General features: G+C 39.8%; 1 protein-coding gene across 10 annotated transcripts in view; it reads left to right on the top strand.

Annotated features, from left to right (window-relative positions):
- Positions 1 to 19,766, top strand: part of Myo81F (Myosin 81F) — a 2,624,640-nt gene that overhangs the window by 1,137,536 nt on the left and 1,467,338 nt on the right. The window contains exon 10 of one of the 10 annotated variants that reach the window (XM_070995764.1): positions 10,953 to 11,975. The exons of the other annotated variants lie outside the window; for them this stretch is intronic. Coding sequence (XP_070851865.1) covers position 10,953 — 1 coding nt within the window. The 3' untranslated portion in view covers positions 10,954 to 11,975. Of the gene's footprint in view, positions 1 to 10,952; positions 11,976 to 19,766 lie in introns of those variants that run through there. 10 annotated transcript variants of the gene reach the window in all.

Here is a 19,766-nt window from a genome sequence, read left to right as displayed (position 1 = left end):
GCGAGAACGTACTACAGCAGCCGCAGTCCATTGTTGTTGTTGATGGCGAAAGCATCTCCAAAGAGCACCTTCAGAGAGAGCACTCTGAGAGGCTCGCCATCCAGCCAAATGTGTCGATAAAAGTTGTTGTAGAAAGTCGAACGTCAGAAAGGTAGAGACGGAGAGCGCATAACTATTAGGCGATGAAGAGTGAGAATCCACCCGATTTTCTAGGTACTTCCGGAGAGAGACGCAAGATGATGAGAGCGCAACTCCGAGGAGCGCGCCGATATTAGAGCCAGGCGGACGGCGAATGTCGCGCACAGCGGACAACAAAAGCTCCAGCTGATGTTGTTGACGGTGCAACGGGAGAGAGGCGCAAGATGATGAGAGCGCAACTCCGAGGAGCGCGCCGATATTAGAACCAGGTGGACTGCGAACGTCTCGCAAAGCAAACAACAAAAGCTCCGGCTGATGTTGTTGATGAAGCATCAGGAGAGCCACGGAAAATTATGTGAGCGCAACTCCGAGGAGCGTGCCGATATTCAAGCCAGGCGGACGGCGAATGTCGCACAAAGTGGACAACAAAAGCTCCGGCTGATGTTGTCGATGGTGCGTTAGGAGAGAGTCAGAAGATGAAGAGAGCGCAGTGGGAAACGCAAGCAGCTGCCGATTTTGTTGCGAAAACGACTCCGAGAAATAAGGAAAGGCTTGCAGACGATGTCCCGCAAAAGTATCGACGCCAGTGGCGTCGAACACTAGGGGTTTTTTGACGGCTGACTTGATGATGAAGTTTGTCCAGGCTCCGGCAAATTAGATAAAATTCCATCCCCTACCACAGTGGCCCGCTCTCTATGAATAAATCTTTTGACCTTAACTGAGTTCGGCCAGAAATCGTTTTTGAAGACTATATCGTAAAGCTGATCAGGTATACCAAGCTTGAAATTTACAAACTTTAAAGTTGTAACGTCGACATCTTTTTTACAAGCTTTGCACAAGTGAGAGAACTAGCATCCACCTTAAGCTTGGTGGACACATATTTTAAAACAGCATTCGGCTATGAATCAGTTGCAAACTTTCCGACATGCAAAAATTTCTTGGTCGGCAAAACATGAAGGTCTTCGGCATTAGGAGCCACTCCAACAACATGTTTATTGGGCTTGTTGTTGTTCCTTCTCCTCTTATTTCGAACTTGTATGAAATTTCCTCTCTCCATATCCAGAGCACGATTCGAAGGGTCAACGACCGCGGAAGCCGTAGCAGCAGCAGCCGCATATGACAGGGGAGCTGCAGCTACGTTGGTAGGCCTCGGTAGACGAGGTTTGGGATTTACATTCTGATTCAATGCATCATCTTTAGGGGGGAACGCCTCCATGAATTTATTTTGAAGGCCCTGATATAAGCGCTCCAGGGCTTTCAATTTTTCATCGAATTCATCTATTTTAGAATGCGAATCATTCGCAACCACACAGCTATCATATTGCCATAGTATATTTGGATTTAATAAGAGTTTGAGCACATCATCCGGTAGGGCTACGCAAGAAGTATGATAGGCGCGACGGCACAAAGAAGAGCAGCGAACAGCATCCGAAGCGCGAAGCTGGGCCAATGTAACATCGGTTTTGCACTCGGGACAGCGGGGAAGTAACATAGCGAGAATTTTAAGCACGTCTGGACGCAAAGAAAGCTAGATGACGACTGGATATGTTTCAGGATATGTTTCAGATTGGCCATTCTAATGTGAAAATCTATTCCATTTCAAATATTCAAAAATTTCGTTTTTTTTCGAAGCAAGCTCTGCCAGTAAAACGATAAAACTATCCTTGTCTGCAGTGAATGCACAATAAGAATTTACTGTACGGAATCGAGCAACTATCCAAAAACAGAGCGGTTGACTTAAGAATTTGTTAAGCAAGCAAATTGTTGCTGGAGAAAATAAATTTTGAATTTTTTACTATTATTTATTTGTGATTTTAATTTGAATGCGTTACACTTGAGAATTTCAGTTCTTTTTTCTGTTGCCCAACACATTTTCTATTATTTCTTCATTGTCGCTAATTCGTTGATGTTAGCTAATTCGTTCTGTGAAGAACAATTTTTAATAAATATTTATACAGTTGCCGATTGCAAGCCGAAGCGTTTTATTAAAGTATTCAAAGTTTCGTGGTTGGCACGTACTATTTTTATTAAATTTTAAAGTTGCTTCTGAAATTAACTTTCAGTGAACGGTCGTGTTTTTGTCTTGCGCTCCGAATTTTTGTTCTTTTTGTCCATAAACCATCGGGGTTTAATTCATATTTTCATACGTCTATATAACTTTTTATGTCCCTAACAACATCCGTTCGCTTCGCGAGTGCATAGTGATTGTTTTGTGTTTAAATTAACAAAATTAGTTTGCACGTCTAGTCTCTGTGCAGTGTTTGTTGTTATTGTTTTTTTCTAATTGCCTTTTTCTTTTCTTTCAAACGCTGTTTGGAGCGGTAAGTGTCTAAACGGTAGTTAGCCGCTCTCCCGCACTCCCGCTTATAACTTTGTTTTTGGAACATCTAAAACTTACGCTCCCCCAGCTTACTTACTCCCGCTCATTCTCTCCCGCTCTCTAACTCTCTCTTTTACTTGCGTAGCTTTATTCTCTTGGCACTGTGGTTCGGAATATCGCGATAATGGCTGTCTGCAATTTAAAGAAATGCAAGTCGTTATTTTCGGCTGGACAACAGAGCATTCCGTGCCATTCGTGTGAGAATATTTTTCATGCAAAATGCCTTGGCTATTCGGGCCTGGTACGCGATGCAATCGACATGAGAAGTGGCTTGCGCTACTATTGTGATGAATGCATTGCTTATGAAACCCAGGCACTCTCTATAAGGCGGCTTACAAAAAGCACTGTTACGGAATTAATCCGGAACAGCCGTAAAAATACGGATCTGCTTGTGGCGCTTGAGTCGCAGCTCACTAGCCGTATGCTATCTGAGCCCGATTCTCCTAAGCGTAAAAAGATCGCGGTCGATAGACAACCCACGATAGCCGCTAGTGTAACTCTCTCTGGCGATCCGGGGTCTGCAGCACAGCAGTCGATCTCAGCCGCCGCACAAATGGTACTGAGGTCGAAAGCTAAAAAAGATTCGGTTTCCGAACGCAAAGAACGCGAGATTTTGCCGCATGAGACGCCCGAAAAATCTTCTATAAGCAGTACTTTAATAATTCCAACGCCGCATGTTGACTTAACGTCCGGAGTACCGAATGAAACTGGTAGTGCAGCCGTAAATGCCGTAGTACCTAAACCTAAAAATGGTCAGATAAGCTATGTGGAAGGTCTTTGTGTTGCATGCACAACATAACGACACTTAGTTAAAACTAGAGGAAGATAATTTATAAATAATGTAAAAAGAAGCGGACCAAGGTGACCTCCTTTTGGTACACTTGAAGTAACTCGGATTGGAGATAAGAATAAGTTTTTAAAATTAATTATTAATTTACTTATATTATTATTTCTTTAATTAATTAATTTAAGCCGAATTGGGTCCTGAACTGGTGTTTCTGGCGATTCTGAGAGGCAGTTGACACAACAGTGATTTAAAAGCGATTGTTAGCATAGCTTTGCTAACGTTGGCTGCGAAAAAAATCGCGATTAAAACTGGGTTCTATTATTTATTTGTAATCTAAGTAATATCCAAGATTGAAATTGTGCAGTTCAATACAAATGATATAAGTTTTAAATTGACCCTGCCTTTTATTAAAAAGTGTATGAAAGACTCTCTGAGCAGATTTCTGCTCGACTTTGACTCATAGCTTATCAGTTTCGAATAGTTTTAAGATTACATAAGTCTTTGTGCTTACTTGTTTTGCAAATTGCCTATAAATTGCATTACTATAAATGCATCGCCATAACGGTATCTCGAAGAACGCAGGAATCGAAGATAATAACAGATTTGATCGATGCCTTTTGCTACCTCCCTCCACACACAAGACTCGTGTAGTTTTCTTCTTCTACTATAATTTTATTCACTGTCACTCACTGCCAATTTAAGTCACTTTTGTCCCGGTATTTCAAAGTAGAGCGCGGTGAGTTAAATAATTATGTGTATAAATGTAAATGAAGGTAGTGATGTTGCTTAAGAGAGTTAGGCACCGTTGTTTGTGGTCAAGTTTTTTGCAGAAATTTATGCCTTGCGTATTGGGTTCCGGGTGGACCCAATTAATTAAAAATGCTAGATAGAACGTTCAAATAAAGAAAACTTAATATTTTCGAATTTCAACTCAGTAAACTCAACGAGCTTTCAAATAGTTTTACACAAATCATCAAGCCATCATTTTGCAGCAATTTTCACGTTCGGATCAATATTTGGCGAATGCTGTTCAAAGCAACTTTGAGCAAGCATGTAATCACATTAATTGTCCATTCGCCGATGATTACGTATCAAACTTTCTGGTCACAGTACAATGTTCAGGGGATTAATATATTAAGAATACCTTTTTGCCCATGCCGGCTTCCACAATTCAGCTGTCCGAATTTCTGGCTCCGCGCTTTTTAGCATATGTTTATGTGAAAATCCATTTTATTTCAAATATTCATATTTGTTTTTTTTGAAGCAAGCTCTGCCAGATGACGAGACGATATTATAGAAACAAACTATTTAGTAGCATGGAAACCTGTTGTACAACGATAAAACTACCCTTGTCTGCAGTTATTGTACAATAAGTACGGAATCGAGCAACTATCCAAAAAGAGAGCGGTTGACTTAGGAAATTGTTAAACAAGTAAATGTATAAATGTATCAACGAGTCTAGACCACTTCAAATTGATTACTCTGCTCATCGGTTGGAAAATCAATTACACAAATCTGCCCATCACAACACAGGCATGCAAGCAACACCGAGGAAATTCCTACCTTCACAAACTGGGTGCCTTTTCACAATTGATTGGTTAACGTCCACTCTACTGTTAGAGGATACTTTTCCACAGCACAATTAAGCATGGGTCCATACGGTGCTCGCTCTACCTAGGTAGCTTGGTAGCTTTCCATCTAGGCAGAGAATGGTAAAACTCCTTCCACTCGCAGGCCCTCCTACTGGTGGAACCAAATACCGGAAGCCAGGAAACTATCAACAACCTGGAAAGAACAATATAAGGGACCAGCTCAGGAGCTTCGACAAAGAACTCTATTGAAGTTCATCGTGACTCGCATATAAGCTCGACACGAAACGCATAGGGGTAGGCCATCGCCAACATGCCCGGTAGGCCTAAAGAGGATAGCGGAAACACTTGTTTCAAGTCAAAAGAGAATGACGCGAACCGCAGAGGTCGTAATCATTGCGTGCATACAGCTGACAACGGCCGCAGAAGTTGTTCAGGTACTAAACACAATTCTGAAAGATAAGTCTAAAAAGAGTTCTGTAAACTGCAATCAAAGAAAATACAAAAGAGTATGTTGACACTGTTGGCAAATACTACGCCCTTTGTTGTCAAGTACCATTAAAGACGGTATCCGAATAATCACCATGCCTGAAGGGACCAGACAAATTGTCTTCGCAGATGACGTTGTCATAGTTGTGGTTGCCAAGCAGCTTACAGATGCAGAAAGAACCTTTCCAAGGCCCTCGCCCTTGCTGCGCACAAGTCTGAAGCCCAAGTCTTAAACACTTAGATGTAAGGCTATTATTTAAGGAACATCTAGCGTACGCTAGTTGCAAAGCAGTCAAAGACCCAGTTGCTATTACGCGAATTATACGCGTGGACCGATTGTAATTTTGAAAACCTAAGCATCCTGGTAAAGAGATTTTTCAAATTTGTTCAGGTTGCAGGTAAAAATCAAACTTATATCCATCAACTGAATTGAAAATATCTCGTCCGTTTACCTTCAAAGACATTATTTGACCCCACACAACACTTGGAAGCTCTAGCCCCGGCGCATTTTTTAGTAGGAGATTATTGCGCACCATTTTTATGGTTTTGGAGTGTAACCGCAGATTGGATTTCATATTCTGAATGTACTTATCGAACCGAGTCAGACTTCAATTGGCGTTTCTCTAGATTAGCTTGCGTTGAGATATTTTAGCAATGTAACGATTGTAAATATATATAACGAGGACCAATAGGAATTATCTGTTTATGTCCCAAGATTGATATAGGTGTGCAGAAACATTAAGATAAACAAGGAAGAACGCTATAGTCGAGTACCTCGATTATCAAATACCCGTTACTCAGCTAAAGGGACCAAAGAGAGATGCATTATGGGCGTTAGAGTGGGCGTGGCAAATTTTTTTTTAATCAATCGATAGGTATTGACGAGACCAATACATTTCAGTTAAAATTTTGTATCTGGCATGCAAATTGTGGGCGCCACAGGCTTGGGCGGTTTGTGGGCGTTAGATTGGGCGTGGCATATTCGCGTAACAAACTTGCGCTGCGTACAAGGCTACGGAATCTAAATCTGAGATCCCAATTCTCTAGCTTTGATAGTTTCCGAGATATCCACGTTCATATTTACGATTTTTTGAAATTTGTGAGCGGTTTTTGGGCTTTCAAGTGGGCGTGGCAAACTTTTTTTGGGGTCAATCGATAGGTATTGATGAGAACATTACATTTCAGTTAAAATTTTTATTCTAGCATCAAAACTGTAGGAGCCACAGTTTTGTGCGGTTTGTGGGCGTTAGAGTGGGCGTGGCACTCTACTGAAACAAACTTGCGCTGCGTAAGAAGCTCCCATAGTTTCCGAGATCTCAGCGTTCATCCGGACAGACAGACGGACAGACGGACATGGCTAGATCGACTCGGCTAGTGATCCTGATCAAGAATAACCCCATAAAGTATATATGGGGTCGGAAACGCTTCCTTCTGCCTGTTACATACTTTCCGACGAGTCTAGTATACCCTTTTACTCTACGAGTAACGGGTATAAAAATAAAGAACAAATTCGTTAAAAAAATGTACTTATCGTGAAATAGTTATCTTTCACGTACCCAATAAATTTCAATCTGAAATCTCCTAGCAACATTAGCAGCGCAAGAAAAACCATTAGGGCGGCTTGTGGGCGTTAGAGTGGGTGTGGCACACTGACGAAACAAACTTGCGCTGCGCATGAATCTCTAGAATCACCATGCCTAGTCCCAGTATTGCAGCTTTTATAGTTTCCGAGATCACAGTGTTCAGTTTATGGGGTCGGAAACGCTTCCTTCTACCTGTTACATACTTTCCGACAAATCTACTAACGGGTATAAAATGAAATACATGTTTTTTAAAAATATAAAAAAACCGGATCAATGCTTGACTTGGGTTATCACTCCTCTACTCTCTCCTCTTTAGTGAAAAAGATCAATGCAATAATCAATACCATCTCTTTTTTCATGTCCATTTCCCAGATTGTCACCGTGGTAAAGAGGACAGAGAGACCCCAAGCGCGTCAAGTAGCTTAAACGTATACTATCTTCTTAGTAATAGAAAACGCTTCCTTCTGCCTGTTACATACTTTCCGACGAATCTAATATACCCTTTTACTCTACGAGTAACGGGTATAAAAATGCTATGCCATAGAAACCCAAATGGGGCTTAGACAGTACTTTCCGTACATGAAGTCCAAATTGCGGTTAAAAATATCTCACAGTGTACTTGTTACTTCTTCTTTCATACTTCTGTATTAGAAATAAAAGGCAGGAAAATTGGTTTTTTTTGACAGTTTCAGTTATTTAAAATTCCTCTAATTTATTTGTGATTACGCAACTGAAGTTCACGTCAGCTGAAATACAATGGTGGACAATGGATTTATTCCGTGGGAATATGAGTTTCACATTTGTCAGAAATCATAACTGTTTCACACACAGATGGGCCCCGTGAAAAGTGTCTATAGGGGACACACCCTACTTTCAGTAATGACATGGTATCTATTGTGGTATCACATCATCTTCAATCCACAATCGTATCTAGAAAACGTAACCATGTGATGGGGTCCGTTTATATATTCATAGGCACACAGAGCCCAATACCCCCAAATAACTTTGAACAAAATAAACTAATATAGAAATAAAATAATATCATACGAATTTGTATTATCTGGCCCTTTCCGGCTCTCCCTTTCGAGTGTTTCAGTTAAATTCGATTTTCACAAATGTTAATATTTGGTCGGCCTTATGTATTTTTCTAGGAGAGAAAGATGCTTAGTTAATTTTCGTAATTTATTAAGGGTTCATATGATATAAGTTACCGTGCACTCTTGAAGTCTCATTGCTAAATCTAGCAGCAAAATTAAATTCCAAACTTTTAACAGTCTTTTGGCTTCCGGTTCTTGCCTGTCAGCCTCCCGTAGAGAGTCGTTGGTTCTCGGTAACTTTTTGGGGACGCTTTAACTCCCTCCAAGCTGTCAATTAGTAAATACACATGTTCTTCGACTTCCAATCTAGCTTTCTATCCAGAATAAGGCCATGGAATTTAGCCTTGTCGCTAAGTCTAATAGTTTGCCGCAAATAGATTGGAGGCTTAGCTTAGAGGATTAATTCAGTTTTAAAGGGGCTTATTCCCAGCACATTTTTGATTGTTCAGTCTAATATGTATCTAAGGCTGTCGATTATTGGTTCACATAGTGTCTGTGGGAACTTGTCTGAGGAGGTAATTGCAAGATTTTCTGTGCATGATGTGCAGCAGTCTATTGACTGCTACGTTCCACAGGAGTAGCGAGAGTACACTGTCTTGTGGGGTGCCTCTACTAACTTTCCTTACGACAGTTCACCCCTCAGGTCCTGCATCAAGATAGCCGGTTAATGAGGTGCACTAGGTGTTGATCAATATCCAAGTCAGTTAGTCAGTTATTAAACAGTGATTGCTTTTGGAAGAATGTGGTTGAAAGCGCACTCTTTATCTAAGAATTCTATGAGTGTAAACTCCTTTTCGTGGTGCGTTTTTTCTATAATCGTAACCTGTCTAGGGCTGTTTCCGTAGACATACCCTTGACGTAGACGTGTTGCGCGTCGGAGAAATCGGATGGTGATGTTTTAGTCTATCCGACGTTCTCAGCATAAACAAAGAAAGACTGATCAGCTTGAAGACTTTATGGGTGCAATGACAGGGTTTTTCTCCTTTAGGGTGAGAATAATATAGGTATCGAAGACAATTTTGAAAATCTAGCAGAGCCAGTTTTCTGCAATGACGCGCTGAGCGGCTAAGTTGATAGTCAAGACTTGAGCTCCACGACGCCCTTGGCGTCTCTGTATCCGCTTTGCCACGGTGACAACCTATGAAGTGGACGTCAAAAAGGACTAACAGAGACTCCATGAGTATTTAGAGCGCTCGATGTATGTAAAGTTATAAAGATTTTATAGAAGGATAAAATCCAATGTCTATGTCCGATTAGCGTAGGGATTCATCGTCGATCCCAACATCTCGCATACCTCTTGCGAGGTTGCATTCCTTTGAGACATAGCCGCCAAGGGGGTTGGCGTCGGTTCCGGACCGGTCCTTTGTCTGCTCGTTTGATTCCATGGCTACCCCTGTCCTTACAAGTCGACTTCTGGCATCTGCTTTCTACACGGGCACCACTATGTTCTTAGCTGCCTTCAGCAGGTTGCTGGGTTGCTGAATATGGAGAGGATAGCCAACCTTTCATTTTCAGAATATGCAAATCGGAGGTTGGCATATTTGGGTTGCAGACCTTTTTCTGAGGCCCTGGGCTTGCTTGGTATCTTGTTCCAGTGTACCACCTCGAGCTTGGCTCCCGGGTAGATATCCCCAAAGAATTGCTTCAGCCACTTGTAGAAGACCGCGGCGTCGGCATCTTGGCAGGTAACTATTTTGACCTTGCCCTGATACCACCACGAGTCTCAAAATAGTGGAGGTGCTCCCTCTGTCTTAACAACTTCGTCCATGAAGGGCCCCTGCAGCTGTGGGACTATACTCTCCTTCAACATGTTCAGATCCTAACAAAATTCATAAAAGTCCTTAATGGATTTTATCTTTAAGTTTGAATAAATAAAAGTCTCTAATTGACTTTTTTTTAAAAGTCATTTATATCTGTTATGAAAGGACTTTCAAAATAAAAATTATTTATAATAATTACGAGTATTTGGAACTTTAATAATAATAAATAAAACAAGGAAGAACGCTATAGTCGAGTACCTCGACTATCAGATACCCGTTACTCAGCTAAATAGAGATATGCAAGTAGCAAAGCGAGATTAAAATGCGCCACCTACCGGCGGTATACAGATTTAAGCGTTATGGGCGTTAGAGTGGGAGTGGCAAATTTTTTTTGGACCAATCGTTTTTTATTTTTAATCTAGCATAAAAATTGTGGGCCTCACAGGTTTTCGCGGTTTGTGGGCGTTAGAGTGGGCGTGGCATATACGCGTAAGAAACTTGCGCTGCGTATAAGGCTACGGAATCTAAATCTGAAATCCCAATTCTCTATCTTTGATAGTTTCCGAGACATCCACGTTCATATTTACGATTTTTTGAAGTTTGTGGGCGGTTTATGGGCGTTAGGGTGGGCGTGGCAAATTTTTTTTGGGTCAATCGATAGGTATTGATGAGAACATTACATTTCAGTTAAAATTTTTATTCTAGCATCAAAACTGTAGGAGCCACAGTTTTGGGCGGTTTGTGGGCGTTAGAGTGGGCGTGGCACTCTACTGAAACAAACTTGCGCTGCGTAAGAAGCTCAGGAATCTGCACGCCAAATATCAATAGCCTAGCTCCCATAGTTTCCGAGATCTCAGCGTTCATCCGGACAGACAGACGGACAGACGGACATGGCTAGATCGACTCGGGTATTGATGCTGATCAATAATATATATACTTTATGGGGTCGGAAACGCTTCCTTCTGCCTGTTACATACTTTCCGACGATTCTAGTATACCCTTTTGCTCTACGAGTAACGGGTATAAAAAAAAAGTTACGGAACGGGTTTTATCTCGAGAATTGATCATTGATTATGAATAAAGTGAACTGTATTAATGATTTTTTATGTTTTTGGCTTTTATTCACTAGATTGCGGTTTTTCAATAATTTTTAACGGCTTGTAGTCAGCAAGCGGTTGCAGGAGAAGATCAACTATAACAACATGGTCATTTGATAAGTCATGGCGTTATTGTACACTATTGTTTACTATTTTCGTCAAGCTGCATCCTTGAAGTAACGCCTCTAAAAATTTTAGCCATTCCCGATAACTCATTTAAAAGATACAGCACTAAGAAGCGACCAAGTTCCGTGTATTTTTTAATATGGAAAAATCGGAGCTCCGAGTTTTGATTAAATACTATCTTCTACGCAAGAAAACAGCAGCCGGGACCCATGCAAAGCTACATAAGTATTTTCCAGAAACTGCACCGTCGTTAAAGACGGTTTGCTGACTTTCATTGTGGTCGTACAAGCACAAATGACGCAGAACGATCTGAACGCCCAAAAGACGTGAGATCACCAGAAAACATCGAAAAAATCCATGATATGATGTTACATGACCCCAAAGCGAAAATTGCTGAGATAGCTTTGGCCACAAAGATGTCGACTGAACGTGTGTTTAACATCATACGCTCGATTTTGGGTATGAACAAGCTCCGCGCGGGATGGGTGTTGCGTTTGCTTGCAGTGGACCAAAATCGCATTCAGAAATTGATCACATTTCAGCGAATTCCAAAGGAGTTTTTTGCGCCGATTCATAACCATGGATGATAACAGGATCTATTGCTATGCTACAGAGTCATTTCAACAGGCAAAAAAGTGGCACTCACCGGGTGAAAGTGCATCAAAGCGTCCGAACGCAACAGTCCGCTGAAAAGTTAATGGCCTCTGTATTTCGGGAGGCGCATGGATCTCATCGACTATCTTGAAAAAGGAAAAACAATAACAGGCGCATATAACTGCGAATTATTGGACCGTTTGAAATTTGAAATCGCCATAAAGAGGCCGCATTCATCGATGATTACTCAAGCTAAATTACATAAAATTAAGTTCGATATGGTTCCTCAGCCTCCGTATTCGCCAGATTTGGCTCCCAGCGACTTCTATTTGTTTCCAAACCTGGAGAGATGGCTCACCGGTAAGCGATTTTACTTGAAAGTGGAGCTCTCATCTAAAACTAGAGCTTAGACTAGAGCTTAGAGTTAGACCTAGAGCTTCCGAAAGAGGCATGCACAAGTAAAAAGATCGTTGGAATCGCTATATCAACCTGAAAAACAAAACGGACTTTAGCCAAAACAACGTTTCCGTGTTTGATTTTAAAGTTACTTATCAAGATGCCTTGTACTGCCGAAACATAAAAACGTGCAAAAAATAATTGATAAGACGCGGGATGCTCTTATACTTATGCATGTTTCTTTAGCCAAATTCTCAGCGTCTTGTTGATTGTCTGGAATTGAGATACTCTAGATTCCAGCGATTCCAGAAACCTTTGTACTTTGGCTTGCGATTGTCTCCAGCGCTACATTCTGTTAATGCTTACATCCCGGAAAGAAGGCTCTGGAAGCGAGTGGGTTTAACTTTAAATTCGGTTAAATCATCCATGAGTTAAGAACTCGTATGTCTTTCCTGCAATAAACAAATTCTACAATTAAATACAGTTTTGGGGACGATTTTTCTGGTTCCAAAGATCCAATACCTTTGTCGAAGACTATGAAATGTGAATTCGACTCCAGAGTATTGCGATGAAACATGTTGATATCGAGGTAGTAGAACATCTATTGGAGCTTGCTTGGGTAGCACTATGGGATGTTTTGCGTCTACACGAATCGCTCTCTGGTCATCTTAAATGGGCGTCCAGCAGGTGAGTTCAAATTTGTCTGACAATGGCTGTCCGGTGTTTTACTGCTTCTGTTGAAAAACTACTTTTGAACGTGCGCGAAAATCCTAGATTGTGCACATTGGAGTGACAGGAACGGTGAAAGTCGATGTCTTGCATGAAATGCAAATGGAGTATCTGATTACCTGCAATAAATGAGACTACGATGATGTTTTGCTTATCAAACAGGATGGCAGATTTCCTTCGTCGGAAAGGTGTAGATTAACTTGTGGATCGGTCATTACTTCCAGAGATGCCTCTTCTTCTGTCCACAATACCCCATGGAGGATTATTTTATAGTCTGACCAACAATACAATGTTGGTACAGTTAATAATTGCTTCACCAAGGAAATGCAATTAGAGAGTGGATGGGCTGCGTTTAGCTGGAGACACAGAAAGGAGATAGTCTTAATAGGTGCGACGCGAGTTTTTCCCATTATCAGTATGACGGCATATCCATTATTAATTTCGGCGAGACTAGAGATGACACCAGCATATGCCTGAGATGAGGCATCAGTAAATCCATGCATATCTCTCGTTGGAAGCGGTGCGGATATGTAGCGAGGAATTTGAAATGCGTTTGGTAAAAGCAGTGGTAGTTCGAGGAGTTTCAAGCTTGAAGAAAATATGGCATTGGAAGGTTCCCAAAACAATCCCAGAACTTCAACATTTTTTTTTTAATGCTTTTCAATTTATTTATTGAATTTTTTCCCTTTGGATATTAACAATAAGTGTATCAAATCTTAAATTAAATAATCTCACTAACAGTCATATGACTGATATTGTGCTAAAGGGGCCCGAAAGATATTGCTGGCTTGGCCGGTCGTTGCGTTGTAGACGGGATCGGCTGGAAACCCAAGTCAAGCCTCTTGCGAGGCGATTTAGGTGCACAGAGAGTTTTTCATTGTAGGAAGCTTTTTGGTTGTCTATTTCATCTTTTACGGTAAGAATGCCTAGGTTCCTGTAGATGTTTTGGTTGCGAATATACCATGGTGCCCTAGTGAAAGTTCACAGGACTTTCGATTGAACGCGCTGTATAATGTCTATGTTGCTGCTGCTGGCGTTCCCCCACAGCTGGGAGCCATATTTCCAGATGGGCTTGAGAGTGGAGTTGTAGGGCAAAACCTTGTAGTCCAGACGCAGGGGCGAACGAGCGTTAAGAATCCAGAGGAAGGTGCTGGCTTTTAGTTTTAGATGTACTTTCTTGCGTTCGATGTGTCTTAGTCGTCTGTCAAGGTGGATGCTGAGATACGTTACATCGTTGATCACGTGATCAGTGGGGGTGATCAGTAGTTTTTGTGCTTTGAAGAAGAGTTATTAGCACTGGCGAATGGTCTTACGACAGGTCCGAAAGCGCTTTGGCGCTTTTTATATTGCGGGAAATGTTTTTTGTCACCGCAAAGTCTATTAGGTCTGAAACTTTCCTGGGGTCTGTTGGCCAGTATGTGGGGCTGCCAGGGGAAACATAGTCTAACTTGTTGTTCGGTTTTATGATTGCATTGTATAAATGCCTTCCTTTGGGAGTCACAAGGCGTGATCTCCAGTGCGTGTGTTTGGCATTATAGTCCCCTGCAGCTATAAAGCGATCTCCAAGCAAGTTGTAGAAGTCCATGAATTGTCCTTCAGAAATTGTAAAGCGAGGCTGACAGTAGATGGCGGCTATGGTGAGGTTTCCGATGCCTGACTGCACTTTGATAGACGTGGCTTGTAAGTAACTAGTTGCAAATCTTTGATGAAAGTGGTGCTTGATGCGTTCCCTGATTAGGGTGCCGGTTCCACCGTAGGCCTTACCATCTGAATGGTCATACTTTGCTGCATGGTGACCATCATAGATTCCAGAGTGCTTTGTGACTGTGCTTGGATCTGCTGAGCGTTTCCTAGATTAGACTGGAGTGGGGTTTCCGTCCCTGATCGAAGGGCATCGGAGTATGAGAAGCCCTTCTGGGTGTTTAGTTGACCAAATGAGGATCTTGCAGCCGTGCCGAAAAAATACTTCCGGCGTTGTAAGCGAGTAAGTGTACGCATTTTGGGTATTCTGATGACGCGTTGATGTCACTTTTCGCATGCGGTCCTTCGTCTCCTTGTAGACCGGATAGCCCCTTTAGTTTGCCGTGTGGTTACCTTGGCAGTTAACGCATTTTTTCTTTTTGAGGTCTTCTTTGTTGGCAGGGCAGTTTGCCGAATTGTAAAAGTCTCCATAAGCTAAACAAACTGTTCGAAGTGAACAGTATGCCCTGGTGAGTCCATACTCCTGACAATTTGTGCAGAGCACTGGGCCGTTCCTTTTAAGTGGCTCTTTCACGGTGATTCTTCGGTGCAATAAGTATTGCAGGTTATAAATGGGGTGCACTTCATTTTTCCTCAAAGCTCAGCTGTCTGTCTCCAGCTCGACCCTGAAGAGTGGTTGAGGCTCTTTTTTCCTGTTTATAATTTTACTGACGTTCTTTGCAGAAACTCCTTTTTCCTTGAGAGCATCGATGACTTCCTTGGCTGTTACGTCGGGCTCGATTCCTTTAAGTACCACTTGCAGGCCCTTGCTGCTTTTTAGTTGGTACGTGTAGTAGTTTTTTTTAGCTTCTTCCAGGTATTTGGATCAGCTCGGAAATGTTCTTCAGATTTGGTCTGAGGCATTGTTGACTCCACGCCGTCGGAGTGGGGGTAGCCAAAGAAATGGTGAAATTGGGGGTGGGGTGTTTTGACATATCTTGTCTTGTCTTGTCTTTTTTTACCCCAATGGTGTGTGTGTGTGAGGGGTGTTTTGTCATGCGTAAAAATGTGTGGTTGTTTAGAGTGATCTTTACCCGAATAGGGTGTGTAGGAGTATGAGAGAGGGGTGTTTTGTCATGTCTTCTTCGTTTTCACGACGTGAAAATTGACTTTTTCGAAGTATTGTCTGATCAGAACGAATGATTGGTGGAAGGTTTTTTAAGTGTTGGTTTATGAATTTGTTAAGATATTCCAATTTATCAAGAAGATCTTTTAATGAATTATGTATATACTCCATTTGAGTTATCATTTTTATTACTTTACTTCTTCTTCGTTTTCACGACGTGAAAATGGACTTTTTCGAAGTATTGTTCACTTCTATCTGATCAAAACGAATGATTGATGGAGCGTTTTAAGGAATTATGTATATACTCCATTTGAGTTATCATTTTTATTACTTTACTTTCCAGCTCTGATACTCCGTTATTACTTTTTAATGAATTTCTACTTTTCGACGCCGTTCTAAAAGTTTACGCTTCATTGTTGTCGTTTTCTCTGATACTCATGTGCTACTGGGAAAAACGTAGTATAATTTAAATAATTATAAAAAAAGGTTTGAGTTTGAGTTCGATGAAATTTTATTTTTGTTTTTATTCATTAAAATAGATACGTTCATAATATTAAAAATGAATACATTTTAAGTTTTTATACCTTAAGGTAAACTAACCCTCCCTTTTCTATTTCATTCTTGATTTAGAATCGACCAATCATAGCAGCGAATAGCATGTAAAGTGGGCGGGTTTCAAGAATCGTAGAGAAATTACTTGACCATAAAGAAAAAGTTAGGGTGGGATATAGAGTAAGAATTGGAGGGACAGGTGTCCACAGTTGGTACTATTAAAGGCTTGTTTTCTCTCATAGTTATAGTTAACGTTATTCCCCAAGTATTTCACAATTTCTTTTGGGGGTTGTAGATTTCCAAAACTATCAAAGTATTGTATACTTTTTTTTTTGTTATAAGCTACCAAATGTGTACCATTTAATGAACTATCATCTAGGTTTATAATTTCTGACTCTTCTCTCCAATGAGATATTGGTAGTGAGTCTCTCATAAACACACCTCGGAAATGTGGAATGTACTTTTGAGCAAAATTCAAAATTTCGAAATTTGAAAGATGTTTTTTAGGTAGCTTAGTAATTAGTTTTTCGAATTTCCTCTAAATGGATTAAGATATAATCCATAACCTTTTCTATAAGGTTTAAGAAACATACCTTCACTCACCTTAATACTTTCCTTTTTTTTATTATCTCTCTTCTAATGGTTTTTTCCCCATATTTTCATTATTGATAGTTTTAGCAATGGCTGCACTACCAGAGGCGAGACTACCTAATGCACTTAGTGCAGTCAAAAGGGGTGCAATAGGTAAAAAACCACCAATTTTCGGTACATTAATAATACGAGGAATCTTAATATTTTTTTTATTTCTACCAATTGATTAATTGACTGCTTTACGCGCAACCTTAATCGCACTGATTAGATCAAGTGGTTTCTGAGTTTTCAATGCCCGTATTCCTGTTTGGAAAACATTTGAAAAACTCTTTACCTTTGATTTCCTTTTCTTACACTTTCTCTTTGTTTCCTTTATCACACCCATTCCGAATTTCTTTTTTGTTTTCATAATATTTGTAACTAAGTATGCTGCTGTTTTCTCTGCAATACTATCTTTTAAACCAGCACGTTCCCACGCTTTATTTATTAATACTGCGTCAGCCTTACAAGCCTACAAGCTTCATCCAATTGATTTATCCCACGATCACCGCGTTCCAACCTTTGTTTTAGCTTTGTTCCAGGTCCACAAAAATTATAACCAGGAATATGTGCTTCAAATGGAAGTGTGATAATTATTTTGTTGATGATACCACTACCTCGTTTCAAGTTTGAACTCTGACTGCAACAATTATAAAAACTTTAACCCATTTTATATAATGTTTAATCAATGAGCATTTCTCATCGAATGAACTACATTACACACATGAACATGCGTTTAATACGTCAAAAACAAGAAACCTGTGTAAGAAATATCGAGGGTGGTGATCACTCAATAACAAATTCAGTTCCACGACATAGTTCTTTATTACCCAATACAATAAGAGCATTGGTTGTCGGTCCCTCAAACCGTGGAAAAACAAATGTTGCGCTCAGTCTTATTGAAAGTCCAAACAGGCTTAAATTTCAGAATATATATGTATTCTCAAAGAGTATATATATATAAGCTATATTTTCACAGTACATTATTAGATTCCAAAATGAGTAGATCATTCACTTTTACATTAAATAGCAATGAACCCATTACAAACATTTCTTATTTCCCACCCATTGAACTGGCGAATGGTGAACATGAGTGTGCACTCATTGAATTTCATATGTACAACTCTATACCCAATGTCAATATAAATAATAATCTCTTTCATATTGGTGATAAATTAATTCAACTTCCAATAGGATCATATGAACTCAATGATATTTATGATTTTCTAAAAAATAAATTAAAACATTATGATCTTGAGAAAACATTTCAAATAGAGAGTAATAATAACATACTTCAAGTCTATATTACAACTACGAAGGAACCTATTTATTTTATTAGAAACAACTCCATTGGACAATTGCTTGGTTTCAATAAAAAAATAATTTACCACGACTTGAAAAAACATATATATCTGATCAACCTGTCAACATAAAAATAAACACAATACGTTTAGTATGTAATATTGTAAGCGGATCATATATTGAAAGCAGACAAGATCATTCATTATACGAATTTGGAATTAATGTCCCACCGGGCTATAAAATTAATATCACACCACACCATCTTATTTACTTACCAATCAACACTAGAGAAATAAATACACTCTCTATACACATAACTGATCAGAAAGGTGAACTTATAAATTTACGCGGTAAAAACTATACTATTCGTTTACATTTAAGATTAATACAATGATTATATACAATAAAAGTGGTGATACTTACCATCATCAGCACACTTTAAAAAAGGAAGGAGGAGCGCTAGAAACTCAAAACGTTATTGGGAGGATGAGAAATAACTGTATGGCATTCTTTTTAGATGAAATACGCTATGAAATAAATAATGTTGAGATAGATAGAACAAGATTTAGTGGTATTACTTCTACAATGAAAAACGTTGTTTCTTTAAATCAATTTGAAAGCAAGAGACTTTACAATTCTGGATGGAGTGGAGGATCCAATTTCAATTTAAGCCCCCACTTCAACTTTTCAATACCCCTTAAAGATCTACTTGGATTTGCTGGTGATTTTAAAAAAGTATTATTACATTGTAAAAATGTACTAGTACTATTAAATTTAAAAAAATGTTAATGAGGTACTTGAGCAAAATAAATTTGAGAATGCAGTTAGTCGGAAAATATCATCTCAATATGAATAATATTACATGGAAAATTCCTCATATAACACCCAGCGATTCAACGAAAATTAAAATGCATGATATTATAAAAAGTGGAACCAATCTACCGATTGCATTCCGTAGTTGGGATACATACATTAATCTTAAACTAAGTAATGGAACAGATCATGTTCGGAATGTTAAATTAGCTGCTAGCCGAGAACGTCCACGATTTGCTTTAATTGGATTTAAAGATAACCACCATCTAATTACAAACAATTTAAGAAATCTAAATGTCTACTTAAACTCTGAAACATATCCCTACGATTACTTATACTTGGACTTTGAAAAATATCGATTTGCTCACCTATATGAAATGTATTGCAAGTTTCAAACTAGCTACTATAACCGAAGGGAATCTCCTTTACTATCACCTACAGAGTTTAAAACTAAAGCTCCTACTATCGTAATAGACTTATAATATCATAAGAGGCTACTCTTTCTACCGCACAGACCATCCAGATGGTAAGGCCTAAGGCGGAACCGGCATCCTAATCAGGGAACGCATCAAGCACCACTTTCATCAAAGATTTGCAACTAGTTAGTTACAAGCCACGTCTATCAAAGTGCAGTCAGGCAACGGAAACCTCACCATAGCCGCTGTCTACTATTCGCCTCGTTTTACAATTTCTGAAGGACAACTCATGGACTTCTACAACTTTCTTGGAGATCGCTTAATAGCTGCAGGGGACTATAATGCCAAAAACACGCACTGGGGATCACACCTTGTGACTCTCAAAGGAAGGCAATTATACAACGCAATCATAAAATCGAAGAAAAAATTAGACTATGTTTCCCCTGGCAGCCCCACATACTGGCCAACAGACCCCAGGAAAG

This window comes from Drosophila suzukii, chromosome 3, assembly GCF_043229965.1.
Source record: "Drosophila suzukii chromosome 3, CBGP_Dsuzu_IsoJpt1.0, whole genome shotgun sequence".
In the NCBI taxonomy this organism is placed as follows: domain Eukaryota; kingdom Metazoa; phylum Arthropoda; class Insecta; order Diptera; family Drosophilidae; genus Drosophila; species Drosophila suzukii.
Note: the sequence above shows the minus strand (reverse complement) of the source record. Positions and strands in the feature narration are given on the sequence as shown.